The 13,351-nt window shown below is 47.4% G+C and overlaps 1 protein-coding gene across 2 annotated transcripts; it reads right to left on the bottom strand.

The window, feature by feature from the left end:
* Positions 1–401: 401 nt before the first annotated feature.
* ripk4 (receptor-interacting serine-threonine kinase 4) lies at positions 402–11,847 on the bottom strand. 2 transcript variants are annotated; one of them, XM_079738909.1, is made up of 8 exons: positions 11,553–11,847; positions 8,187–8,478; positions 6,149–6,297; positions 5,813–5,862; positions 4,673–4,831; positions 4,259–4,365; positions 3,324–3,564; positions 402–2,964 (listed from the first exon to the last, which is right to left on the bottom strand). In XM_079738909.1, the coding sequence occupies exons 1-8, from the start codon at positions 11,732–11,734 to the stop codon at positions 1,505–1,507; spliced, it is 2,640 nt and encodes an 879-aa protein (XP_079595035.1). In that variant the 5' UTR covers positions 11,735–11,847; the 3' UTR covers positions 402–1,504. The 2 variants fall into 2 exon arrangements, with proteins under 2 accessions (XP_079595035.1, XP_079595034.1); XM_079738908.1 differs by having other exon boundaries at positions 3,324–3,567.
* Positions 11,848–13,351: the final 1,504 nt, after the last annotated feature.

Consider the following 13,351-nt stretch of genomic DNA (forward strand, 5'->3'; position numbering starts at 1 on the left):
CTCTTCTCACAAACCTTCCCTGCGATCCCCCTGCAGGGCCGTTCCCATGGTCTTTGCCAACCTAAGCGTGCTGATAGGGGTCTGGGGCAGCCAGAGACGTAACATTTGACTCTACAAAACAGATGCAGACATGTCCGCCTCTGGCACCAAGAATACTGCCCTGATGTGAAGTGAGCCTAGGAGGCGTCTCGGTGAGCATTTTGGCGATGTATCCGAGATTGTATCCTAGGAGGTGATGATTGAATGACATTACATTTGTTTATCCGTTTTTTGAATGAATGTCGAATGATAGAATTATGGGAATCTATATTTCAAGAAATATTTACGAGGTGGTGATCATCCGGGAGGGGCGATTTTCAGGGTTGAGACTTCTAAATAATGAGATAAATAGTTCTTTATAATGATTGTAAAAAAACATTTAATGTTTAACAATGCACAGCAAGAATGCATGGACAAAACAAGAGTTTGGAAATCGGCAAATATGGCTTTTACATTTCTTTGGATGTAGAGGATAAATGAATGCATGTTTCAAATCGATCATAACTGCATTGGAAGCGGTAAATGATCAACTTGACAGTGTTTAAACAAAGCTACCTTCCTTGTCATTAGGTTGTTTCTTTAAATTTGAATGAATTGACCTGTAGAGTTAGATCAGACATTTGTAGCAATGTGATAATAAAACCTTACTGAATACATGTTCTATTTGATCAGGCACAACAGACAGTAAAAAAAAAACAATGATAGAATACAATAATTCAAACCCATTATCTTATTTTTCTTCACTAATTAATGCAAAACATGTGTTTTTACAAAATGTGTCATTACTTTAGGTCAATGATATTTAAGAAGTCTGGTTATCTAGATTAGCATTGAATGATGCTTTTTAGATTTATCCATGTGAAAAAATAAAGAAATGGTAGTAGGTGAGAAAGTAATATTCCACATTCTTAGATGGATTTTTAGAAGACCATCTTTGTAGTTTAGACTTATTTTGGCAATGATGCGGTACAAATTCATCTAACACCAGCAGTCAAAGGTAAGATATGTCAAAATCCTTTGGCCCATATCATCCACAGTATTGGGCTTTGTATTTATACCTTATGGACATACTGTTTAAGAAACACTGAAGAAAGGGGTGTATAGGAGGGAAAAATACTACTGGAAAATATCCAAATACTTTCTGATTACAAATGCACTTCTTTAGGTGAAAAAAGAGGGACTAAACTCAAAATATTTTGGACTATATACACATTGTATTTACATTGTACATATTTACATTAAAAAGTTTCCCACTGATAAAAAAAAACTAAATACAAATCTGAAGCCTTAAAACACCAGAGAATCAACCCCTTTGGCCACAACTATTTTCCAGATGCTTTTGACAGCAATAAAAAATGCGTCCATCAAAGACGTGATCTTTTCAACCGAGTGATGTGGGATCCTAGCAAAAAAAAAAAAAAGTTCCGATCTATACAGTCCTGTACAACGACGCGTCACACGGCCATCAGAGCTCCGTGGACCACCGATGGACGGACGTGTCCGGGGACGTTTCCTTGCGGTCGTGCTCCGTCAGTTTGAGTATCACCACCTTCCTCAGGAGCGGCTTGGCGGCCCGCGTCTTGCGGGGGCTCTCCGTCGGCGGAGGCGTCGCCGGCATCTCCTCCTCCAACTCCTCCTCAGAGTCCCGCCGCGCCACCGGCCCCGGCGCCACCGGCCCCGGGGCCCGTGGTGCGGCGGGACTCTGAGGAGGTGGTGGAGGAGAGGCCGGCGACGGCCTCTCCTCCACCACCTCCTCAGAGTCCCGCCGCGCCACCGGCCTCTCCTCCACCACCTCCTCAGAGTCCCGCCGTGCCACGGGCCCTGGCGCCAGCGCCAGCGCCTCACCCTCCGGCAGCAGCAGCGTGATGACGTCTGTGTAGCCCCCCTGCAGGGCGAGGTGCAGCGGGGTGAGGCCCTGGTGGTCCGACAGGCCGGCGCCATCCGGGCAGCAGCTCAGCAGCTCCTTCACCACCTCGCAGTGCCCGCCCTCGGACGCCAGGTGGCAGGGTGTGCGCAGGGCCTTGTCCTCGACGCGGGGATCCGCCCCTTCCTCCATCAGCATCTTCACCGTGGCCAGGTGCCCCCGCTGGGCGGCCAGGTGCAGGGCGGTGCGCCCCTGCGCGTTGCGGCCCCGCAGGTCGGCCCCGTGCTTGACCAGGAGGCGCGAGGTGCTGGTGTGGCCCGTCTGCGCCGCCACGTGCAGCGGCGCGTTGGCGCCGTCCGCCGCCACGTGGATGTCGGCGCCCAGCTCGATGAGGATGCGCGCCACGCGGTACTGCCCCCGCTGCGACGCCAGGTGCAGCGGCGTGCGCCCGTCCGCCGTCTGCCCGTCCACGTCGGCGCCGGCCTGCTTGACCAGCAGCTTGCTGATGCCCAGGTGGCCCTGCCAGGCCGCCAGGTGCAGCGCCGTCCAGTTGTCCCGGCCGCGCACGTGCACGTCGGCGCCGCGGCTCAGCAGCACGCGCACAACGTTCTCCTGGCCGTGCTGGCACGCCACGTAGGTGGGCGTGCGGCCCTGGCCGTCCGTCTCGTTGAGGGCGGCGCCGCGCTCCAGCAGCAGGCGGGCGACGGCCTCGTCACCGTTCTGCGCGGCGCAGTGCAGCGCCGTGTGCTGGTCCTCGTCCTTGGCGTTGACGTTGGTGCAGCGGCGGTTCAGCAGGAGCTCCGCCAGGGGCTTCAGGTGCTTCTCGGTGGCCAGGTGCAGCGGTGTGGAGCCCCGGCCGTCGGCCAGGTTGGGGTCGGCGTTGTTGAGCAGGAGGAACTTGAGCGCCTCCTCGTTGGCCAGAGCCACGGCGTGGTGCAGCAGGCCGCCCCCGCCCTCCAGCTGCAGGTCCACGTCCTGGGGCTGCAGGATCTTCATGAGCCGGGCCGTGTCGTTGGTGCGGATGGCGTCGCACAGCTTCCGCTTGTGGGTCTCTGTTGACTCTGGAGGGGGGGGGGGGAGCAGGACAGATGATCAGAAACAACTAATATGTACATTATATTATATATATACAATATATACATAAATTAAGGCCCCCGCTGGAAAAGGCACTGTTAATGATGCTTTAAAAACAGAACTACCAGTTAAATATATAGATGTTTAATAGCCGTTTGCCCGCATGCCAATTTGCATACGTGCTCATAATTAACGATGCTCGGAATTTAGAACGTGGCGTCTCCATAGCAGTAAAAGCATTTTAATTATTGAGCTGATTTAATTGCCGTGTCATTAAAGGGTCGTTAATCTAACCGGGGCGCGCTGAACATAGTGGATGACACGCCCGGTTCTAAAACACACGCACCACACGTGCTCTCCTTCTCGAAGGACAGGGAGATGGAGTCCTGGGAGGAGAAGGCAGAGTCCACGGAGGAGATGCCTGACAGCCTCTTGCAGGTGTCCTCCTTGCAGTGGCCGCCCTCCTCCTTCACCCGGTCGAAGCTCCGGGAGATCCCCGAGTCCACCTGGCTCAGCAGCTCTGACAGGCTGAAGTCCTTCTCCGGGAGCATGGCCGACTTGGGCCGCACCGGCCTGTTGTCCTTCACCTGCTGGAACACAACAAAACGACACGTTAGCAAAGATAAAATTAATAAATATGTTTTGATAAAATGTAAAAAAAACGACCCTGTGGTAGCCGGAAGAGATTTGGGGGAAAAGTAAGACATTGAAATATGTAAGCACAAGTGATGCTAATAATTTGACGCATCTTGTGCTCTGAGATTTGATCTGAGGAGGTACAGAAATAGTTTGACGCATTTTAAAAAGTGCATTGTTGATGGATGATTACGGTTCAGTTAAAACATTAGCCCCTTACCGGAAAATGCATTCCCAGTTCTTGTAATGAACAACAAATATGCGATGACAAAGCAAAGACGACAGGTCAAACAATGTCAACGGCCTACATTCTTGGCTACCAATGTAACTGTTTGCCAGGATCAAATATTTACACAGCACATGTTTACCATGTCTAGGGCGTTTCACAGATGACAGATGGAAAAATTTGATCAGCTCTTCTCTGTGAAAAAATTCATGATGCTTAATGTAAAGCTGGTTAAGTGGCCAGGTTAGCATTTTTGAATGAATTTGTTGATGATGTTGTCTCCCCTCAGTCTCATAAGGTCTATTGCGTGTTAACACAATGCACATGCTTTCATGTGAAAACTTCTTTCAGGTGGTGGCTATGTTTGAACAGTCAAGTAATGTGCAGCCATCCAGGGGTAATGCCTTGTGGTCTTCTACCTTATCTGTGAGGAATTCGTTACAGGAGGCCTGCTCCGATTCTGTGGTGGGGCTCTTTGGTTCCTCCTGAGGTTTGGAGCAGAGGTCTTCAGCTTCTGATGTGATTTCTGTGGAGAGGATACAGTTTCCCGTCAGGTTTTCAACAGGGATTGTGATCCATAAACAATAGCAAAAAGAGCAGCGAGTACGTCCACATTGGAAAGAAATATTAAAATTCTTAATTTAAATGTAATATTTGGCGTTACAATTTAAAGCAACGACTCCAACTCCAATCACACATTTGCTGCGTCTCCGACACTGATCAACAACACACATTCACCCTGAACATTGAAAACCAGTTTGAATATTTTCAAATCGAGCCTTGACAGCAACAAGAACAAGCAGAAGAAGAAGAAGACAGACTGCTGCACCCACCCTGAAAAGTGGGCCTGGCCCCGGGGGAGGTGGCCCAGCAGCGCTGCATGAGGCCCAGGAACCCCGTGCAGGCCTGGGGTCGACTGCGTGGCACGCACCCCAGGTCGGGACGCACCCCTTTCACCACCTTCACCATGATCTGGAGGATGTTGTTCTCTCCTAGGGAACAAAAAAAACAAACAAAAACGTTGTTAATAAATCGCAAAATTGGATAATGCTGATGATCTATTCCGAACAAAATGTCCCTTGTTGATCAAATTGGATTCCCTTGAGAGGCGCTAAGGCCCGCATGGAAACAAAGCACTTGCCAAGAATCTAAACTCAGATAAAAAAAAAAGAAAGTGCATTCCAGCGAGCTGGCATGCAGGTATTGGAAGTGCATTAGCGGCTGGCTTTATCACAAACTCCCTGGGCACCCAGATAAGCCTGAAAGGGCTGAGGTGATTTCCCACAGAAGTAAGAAGAAGCAAAGGAGGCGGTGAAGACTTACTGGGTAAGACCCAGTGTGTGTCAGCATGAGCAATCAGCAGCGTCAGGGGTTCAAGGCAAATGGGTACAGGCCCTCCGGCCCTTACTGTAGCCTGTAATCCTCCCAGTACTAATCCCAAAGTGTGTGCGCGTGTATGTGTGGGGCCCTATAGCCGACCCATTGTTGTTTTTTAATTAAGTCGGTGTTTGGGAACGTATGGGTTGCCGATACGATGGCGGTGGAGACGCCATTCCCCTGCGCTGGTACCTGATACGCCTGAGAAAAAAAAACAATAACCTCCACCTGTCCCTTCCACCTGCTCCTTCCTGAAATTCCTCAGGTAAACACACACACACGCACACACACGGTTTCTATGCACCCCACTGCAGAGGCTTGACACATTTACTCACATGCACTGAAAACACACACACACACACACACACACACACACACACACGCACACACACACACACACAAATAGGAATAGGATGTGGGTGTGTGTGTCTGCGGGTGCTTGCATTAAAAGGTATCGTCGTATCTAGACAGTGTTTTAAGGACAAGGGCCTGTGTTTGTGTAACAACTTGTTCCCGATCCATTTTGTGTCAACAACAACAGTGGGAAATATGCATCCAGTTGAAATCATTTACAACAACAGCCACGTCGGTCTCACCTTGGTAGGGCTTCTTCTGCGTGAGAACTCCCCAGATGACAATGGAGAAGCTGGAAGAGGAAGCATAGGAGAACAGGTCAATTACGCAGGGACTCTATAATCCACCTTTTGCACACTTTAGTTCACCTCCATTCGGCGTGAGCGTCCACAATGGAGGTTTAATGGTGACTCAGTATGAGTAAATTGCCGTGGAAGAAATAAATCCCAAAAAATGGCTTGTACACAGAGGGTGATGGTGGTAAACGCCTATGCCAAGAAAAACAGCCACACCTGTGCGTGTGTTCCCACACACACACACACACACACACACACACACACACACACACACACACACACCTGTAGACGTCGTGCTTGGTGTCCGACACCCGGTCCTTCTCAATGATCCTCTCCGGAGGGAGGTACGCGATGGTCCCGCAAAACCCGTCCCTGCTGATGTCATCAGCCCGCGACAGCCCGTTCCAGCGGGCCAGGCCGAAGTCTGATATCTGGAACACGGAGATTAGATTTATTAGTTCAATAATGAGTTCACTGTGTTACGGGAATGTCAAAAGTGCTGTGGCAACAATGATGAATGTGGCCCTTTTCTACGAACAGAGCCTGCGAAAGCCCTTATTGTATACATTTTTCATAAAGCAGGGCAGGCCATGTCAAGTCCTGACCCGTCATTCTTCTTCTTCTAAAAAAAAGGAGAGTCTCTCTCCTGCTTGTGTGAAGAGCACACACACCCACTGGCTCAGTCACATGCGTGTACAGGGAGGGCGGGATCGAGGGAGGGAGGTGACGGAGTGAATGACAGGATCTGGATGGGTCCTGTCTGAACAGGCCCGGCGGAGCTGTTTACATCAAGGTATTAAGCCAGAGACGCGATGTTTCCCACCCTATTTCCCTACAGTGATCTACAGTTAAGTGATTTTAAAGGGCCCCCATCGGTGCCCCCAGCTTGTCAGGAGCAAAGCTGTCATTAGGAAGAAGAGATGAGAGTTGAAGGATCAGCAGCTGGCAGCAGAAAGTCTGATGAAAGGATTTAACAGATGGGTTGAGACGATAATGGCCCATGTGCTACAGCAGAAATTTACAACGTGCTTTAGGGTAATCATTGTACCACGCTACGCAATTTATGAACCCATAAAATAACATGATTTATGCCGCTGACCGAATTTAATTCACTTTGACACAGGGAACCAACCAAAAGTGAAACAAACATTTGTCAGTCGTTTATGATCTGTGTACGAGAAGTATGCCTTAGTACTGCATGTGTGTCTTGAAGGGCCGTTCCTAATAAACATTTAGCCAGTTCCTTCAATTTGACAAACTGTAATTTACAATGCTTCCCATTGGATCAGGGCATGTGTGTGTGTGTGTGTTTGTGTGTGGGGGGGGGGGGGCAATGGTTGTTAGCCTTACCATACTAGGACTTTAAATTGTCTGTGAACTTTGGTTTACTTGTATCTAGCTGGCCTAACACTGTGACTCAGCACAACATAGCGTGCTATAATCTACCTCGCACACAGATGCAAGGCTAGACACAGACACGAACACACCTGTTTATAAGCCAGTGAGTAAGGACTAAGTCACTGATTAGGTACGTCTTTAATCAACAGGTTTTGTTTTGGAATTTTTCCAATTATGCTCCTTAATAAAGAACAGCCACCAACAACAACAACACGTTCTTGGGAAAATAAGAATTTCATTTAAAAGGGGTAGTGTATAAAGGGATAAGGATGTAGGAGTATGCTAACTGTTGGTTAGATAAAATTTGATATAGTTTAACTTGACAAGTCAATTTCAAACTATTTTGACCTAAATAAAGCACATTCAGATCAAGTAGTATAGAAAATATTAGGGATATGCTGTGCCATTCTCAGCCCAAACACATGTCTGTGTCTGGACTGACACAAGATAATGTTTGGGCGTTTCTGTGAAAACAACTGATTAAATCTATCTGGCCAGGTTTGGTGACAGAATTTTTTTTAACTTCTAAATCAATAATTTGAGACAACATCAAAAGAACGAACAATGGCTGGCTGGCAACCTCTTCCTCATAGTCATATAATTTTACACACATACCAGAAATGTCACAACCTCAATGGAAGCACAAGGGTCTAAAAGTTGTATCCAGTTTCCTATATAAAAAACAACATTCAGGTCATAATCCCAAAGCAAGTATTGTATCTCAACAAGAGAAATTATGAGGTGTTGTTACCCAAAAAATGGTGGTGTTTATTTATTCTGTGTATTGATTCGAGTGTTGCCCTCTTGTAAAAATAACATTCCGTTTTAAAGGGGAATCGATGACAGCATGAGGATGTATTCGAATGCTAACTGCTGGTCAGCTACCATCATCACGAGACGCCTCCATCGCCACCAGACCTACCTTGACGTGGTAGTGCGCGTCCAACAGGATGTTGGCGGGCTTCAGGTCCAGGTGCAGAAGGGGCGGGCTCATGCAGTGCAGGAAGTTCATTCCCACCGCCGTCTCGTGGATGATGCGGAAGCGCAGCTCCCAGGGCAGTGGCTCGTCGGCCAGCAGGGTCTCCAGGGAGCCCGTCTCCATGTACTCCATCACAAGGCCCTGGGGGTCCTCGCAAATACCGTACACGGGCAGTATGTAGCGGAACTTGGCCGCCTCCATCTTCTTGGCCTCCGCGAGCAGCTCGGCCCGTTCCCTACGAGCAGAAGAGTGAATGTGGGGTTATATTCGGGACTACGACAGCACGGGTGTGCCTGCTTTTTGATGATGGGCTGATTAAAATCATACTAAAGTCCTTGGGATGGTGAGATTGCCATCGTTGATAATAAAAGCAAAACAACAATACACATTCAATGTACCTTTCTTAATCACTGAACACCAGAATTCTAGGAGTAAATATTCATGCTGATTCGTATTCAAAAGTGTTTTTTGTCAACCAAAGTAGCAGTCTTGGCCTGTAGTTTAAATGTCCTTTTTGGACAATGGCGGAAATCTATTCCAATTACGTGCCACCTTTCACGTGTCACCTTTTATCAACATGCAGAAGCTGCAGGCGTGCATACCTCAAACACCAACGCACCGTGTACCACAAATGACCTCCACGCAACACATCTTACAAGGAAGTAGCCGGAATCGCTGCCAGACTTTAGCTCAGGTCAGATGGGTTACCGGACACACAAACATAGAGGTTGAACAAGGAGGCGGGTGTTAGCTCATTACAGACTCCTGGGTGATAAACCAGACACTCTGCTTTTTCAGCACAGCTTACGTAATGTGCTTAGATCCTTATTCCTTTACATTTTGATGCATGTTGAAATATCACTAAGGGTACAAAATGTTCCACCACAAGTGTGAGGAGTAAGGGGACACTCGCTTTGCCCCATTCCCCTAAACTTTACACAGCCAAACAATTGTCCTTTGCTCGGCAGACACGGGGCCGGTGAGACCGGTTCCACAACATCTGCATTGTCTGAAGCACACGGCGGCAGCCTGAACCCAGTCGGACAAAAGGTGGCTTTGACCCACGGAGATGGACGAACGGATGTGATGTATGTTTGTATGTGTGCTTGTGTGGGTGGGTGGCTGGCTGTGTGTGTAGGTTGAAGGACTATTGATATGCTCTGCAGATGTGGGCTGCTGATAACATCACTGGCCTTTGTTTATCTAAGGAAAGTGGAGCAACAGGTTGAGAGACAACCGGTGGGAGACAATACGGTGCCTTTACCATCTTCCCCCCCTGCCCCCCCCCCCCCGTTAGCCATTGAGTCACCCAAGACGTGGTTGGTGGCGTGTGTTGGCTTGGAGCGTTTACATTCAGGGTCCAATTGTTGGATTGAGTAAGCTGAGCTAGTAGTTACCCAGCTACTGAAAAGTGGCTAGCTACTGTCAGTCATCTCCGATCAACTGCTCAGTCAATCAAATCCTGTCGCTCCTACAATTGGCTCCACGTTAATATTCCCTTATGTTATTGTAATGAACAAACATACACTCTGATCTTCGCTTCTCAATCGACCAATGACGGAGGACGGTAATGGAGAAAACATACACATTTTGCGTGCACACACACACACACACACACACACACACACAATAGGGGTGAATTACAGGTTTACATAATCGGATAGGAGAACAAAATGCCCTTCCCCCCCTACACTAGAGTCAGGTGTTGGAAAGCAGAGCTGCACGTATGACATAGGCTTTACATCACCTGGAGTGAGAAAACAACTCAATCCCCAGGTTGCTTCATTTCAATTATGTCAAAGGGTCTCTTACACCGGGGGGGTTAAGCCATTTAAGAAATTGATTGTGAAAATCAGAATTACACAGCCCCCCCCCCCCCCCCCCCCCCGCCCGGGCATTGTCTACCACAACAAAAGAAGAAGGAGGTGAAGAGGTTTATGTAGAGCTTGAATGCATGCAGCGATGTGCCCTGTGATTTTATTCTATTTCCAAGAGTAGGGTAGTTTATCTTGTAAATGTAAAGGGAGAGCAGCTACAATAGATTGCATGCAAAGAGAGGGAAGAAAGAAAATGGAGGGCATTCATTCTTGCACGTCTAGTTTTTAATGATGAGTTTAATGACCCTCATTCGGCCCTCATTAAAAGGGAACAATCTAGGTCCAGCACAGAAGTGGAAGAAGTGTGAAACAGTGAGATAATTGAAGGTGTTTTTGTCACTATGATGGAAGTAACTCCCTGGGTTTGCCTTTTCAGACCCAGACTCATTTTTTAGGGGGAAATGCAACAAACACAGAAAGGCCATTATTGCCTAAATCGACCCTGAGGTTATGGTCAAAGATGCATTTGGCTCCAGGGCTGAAATGTCCTTAAGAGGTCATGATTGGATATTCGTCTGTGACCCCTTGGGCTTGTCAGACAGAGTGGAGTTCTCCATGTGGTGAAACAGGTTCTGAGGCCTAGCCTGAAGTGTTTGTATTGATTCAGCTTCTGGTTCACAAATATTCAACACGCATGAACAAGCAGCCATGATAAAACACACACACATGCACCTGCACAACCCATGAACAAATTACCAACACATACACACACTGGCGGGATCGAATGGAGTCCAACAAATCAAAAACAATCTTCTTTTTCGACACACACACACACACGTTTTTTATGCATAACATCATGGCGCATCAATACAATACATCACCTATTGCAATACACCGGAGCATTCCAGAGCACTGTGTAACATGCCCAGGGGTGCGTGGGAAGGCGAAGGAAATGGCATTAACTGCCCCCCCCCCCCTCACAAATGGCTCTTTATTAAAAACCTGCCACTACCGGCACACTGGGCCAGGGGTGAGGCTGATTGTGGGGGGGTGAAAGTGGCTTTGAACTGCTCTTGGGTCCCTTTGGAATGTAAATAAGCAGCAAAGGACTGGAGGGCCACGACTGGTCGCATATAAAAACTGTCTAACAGAGGACTCTGTGTCTCCCAACAGGCTTTTAATTGCAGGTAATGGGAGCTGGAAAACGAGCGTAGGTAATTAGAAGTAGTGGACATCTAAATGTTGAACTTGTTAACCCGTAAAACAACAACCAAGAACGTCTATCTTGATGAGAACTAGACCAGAAGCCACCAATGGAGCAGGCCTATCTGTCCTAAACACAGAGACAACTGAGTTAAGATGTGGTGACTTCTCCACTCCAAACACTTAACAAAAGCCTCCTGCTCCACTTCACAAACTGCAACACAAAACAAAACCTCAGCACACATGTAAAGATACAGTCGCTCTAGATGAAATCTCTCCCAACACTTACTTGTCGTCCATGTGAAGGCAGGGAGGGCACTTGATGGCCAGCCATGTTTTCCACTGTACATGACGGACTTTGTATACTTGTCCAAAGCCACCCGAGCCAATCTTCTCCCAGCTGCCAAACTCGGGGGAATCAAAGTTCCTCAACAGCCCCATATTCCCATGGGGAGCGTCGGTAAGGTCCATATCCAGGTCTGGAGAAACCTTTCAGTTGAGTGTGAGGGAGAACAAAAAACTCTTCCTTCAAATGTTTCTGCTACAATCCTGAGAGCTGAACACACACACACCGACACGCAGACGAGAACTCCTCAGTATGACTTCTTCCTTGTTTTTGCTCCTGGTCTATCTTTGCTTGCATGGCTCCACCCATAATATAGCTCTGCCCCCAACCACCGATTACCTCAGGTAAAGAAATATGTGGGCTGGGCTTACAGTGTGACATCATTTCCTGGATGTTGCCAAACCAGGAAGAATCTCACCAGAATCTGCACGGTGTACACTACCGGTATTATACTCATATATTATACTCTCTCCACAAAGCCTACCTCCAAGCAAGAGGCTGGCTCACGTTTCTCCTCACAATGAGGGAGAAACGTCTTTGCACTGACACAGAATATAAGAACCCAGGAATGTGATGTATCACAACACACTCCTTTGTTCCTCTGGGGAACGATATTCTGAAAATGCCCCCTAAGGAAAGAGAGAAAATGGTTCTTAACAAGAACAGCCAGTTATGTGATATTGACCAAATGGTTTGGCCTTTGGCTAGTATAGTGGATTCAATAACACAGCATCAGCTATGTCAGTATATCTGGTGTGTCCACCTGCCTGTGGGGAGAAAATGTGACTAGGTGTATCAATTAAACTGACCACAAAAATCACCCCACAGACAGGAGAATGCCTTAAAAACCTGGATAAGATGTTTTCTTAGGCCTAGAAACAAACCAAACGGAGCTAAGCAAATGCAATGTCAATATAGATTAGGTATCAGGATGCACTTTACTCTTTTACAACACTGTAATGTATTATTTGGTGATTATGAAACTAAATTATGAACCTTGGGCTATGCTGATATCTTCTTAAACATGAGTTAATCAGAGATGCAGCTTCGATGAAGGCATCAAAGTAAACAAGCACATCACACCTCTGTCGAAAAAACGATTAACGTTATGATTTCAGCAGCCACTTTTATCAACAGTCTTTCAAGTGGGCTGACAGTCCCAAGCGTATTGGAGTAACCCAAGCCAACATATATTATGACACATTGCAACCTCAACATACGCTGGTTAAGCTAATAATTTCCAAACACATTTTTTGCTATCGGGGGCCTGAATGAACGTATTTCTTCCACTCTGCTTCATTCCTTAACACTTAATAATTGTAATAATAGTAGGCCTCTCAGCACACTTAAACAAAATGTTCCAAAGGCCTCTGTGAGACTACCTGCGCCGTGCGCCAGCCGGAACCACCTGCTCGAGGACTGTGGTTGAAGCGGGGATGAACATGCATCGACGTCACCTCCGGGTCCTGTTTTGGTGATGCGATTCACTCGTCAGTTCCGGACCAATGGTTCTCCTCAATCATTATACATGGCGGTTAGGTACTACTACTTTTCGATACTTTTTCAAATGCAATTTGAAACGAGATGTTTGTCATGCAACATATTTTATAATTATTCTACCAAAGCAAGTGGCCAAATTACCAGTTCATGTCGAATGGATTACACTTGTATCAATCTTAATATACATGGCTAATTGATCTAACCAGAATAGAGTGGCGAAGTCGCCCCCCTTCCGGTAGAGC

This window comes from Pollachius pollachius (assembly GCF_949987615.1).
Source record: "Pollachius pollachius genome assembly, chromosome: 6".
NCBI classification, from domain to species: Eukaryota; Metazoa; Chordata; class Actinopteri; order Gadiformes; family Gadidae; genus Pollachius; species Pollachius pollachius.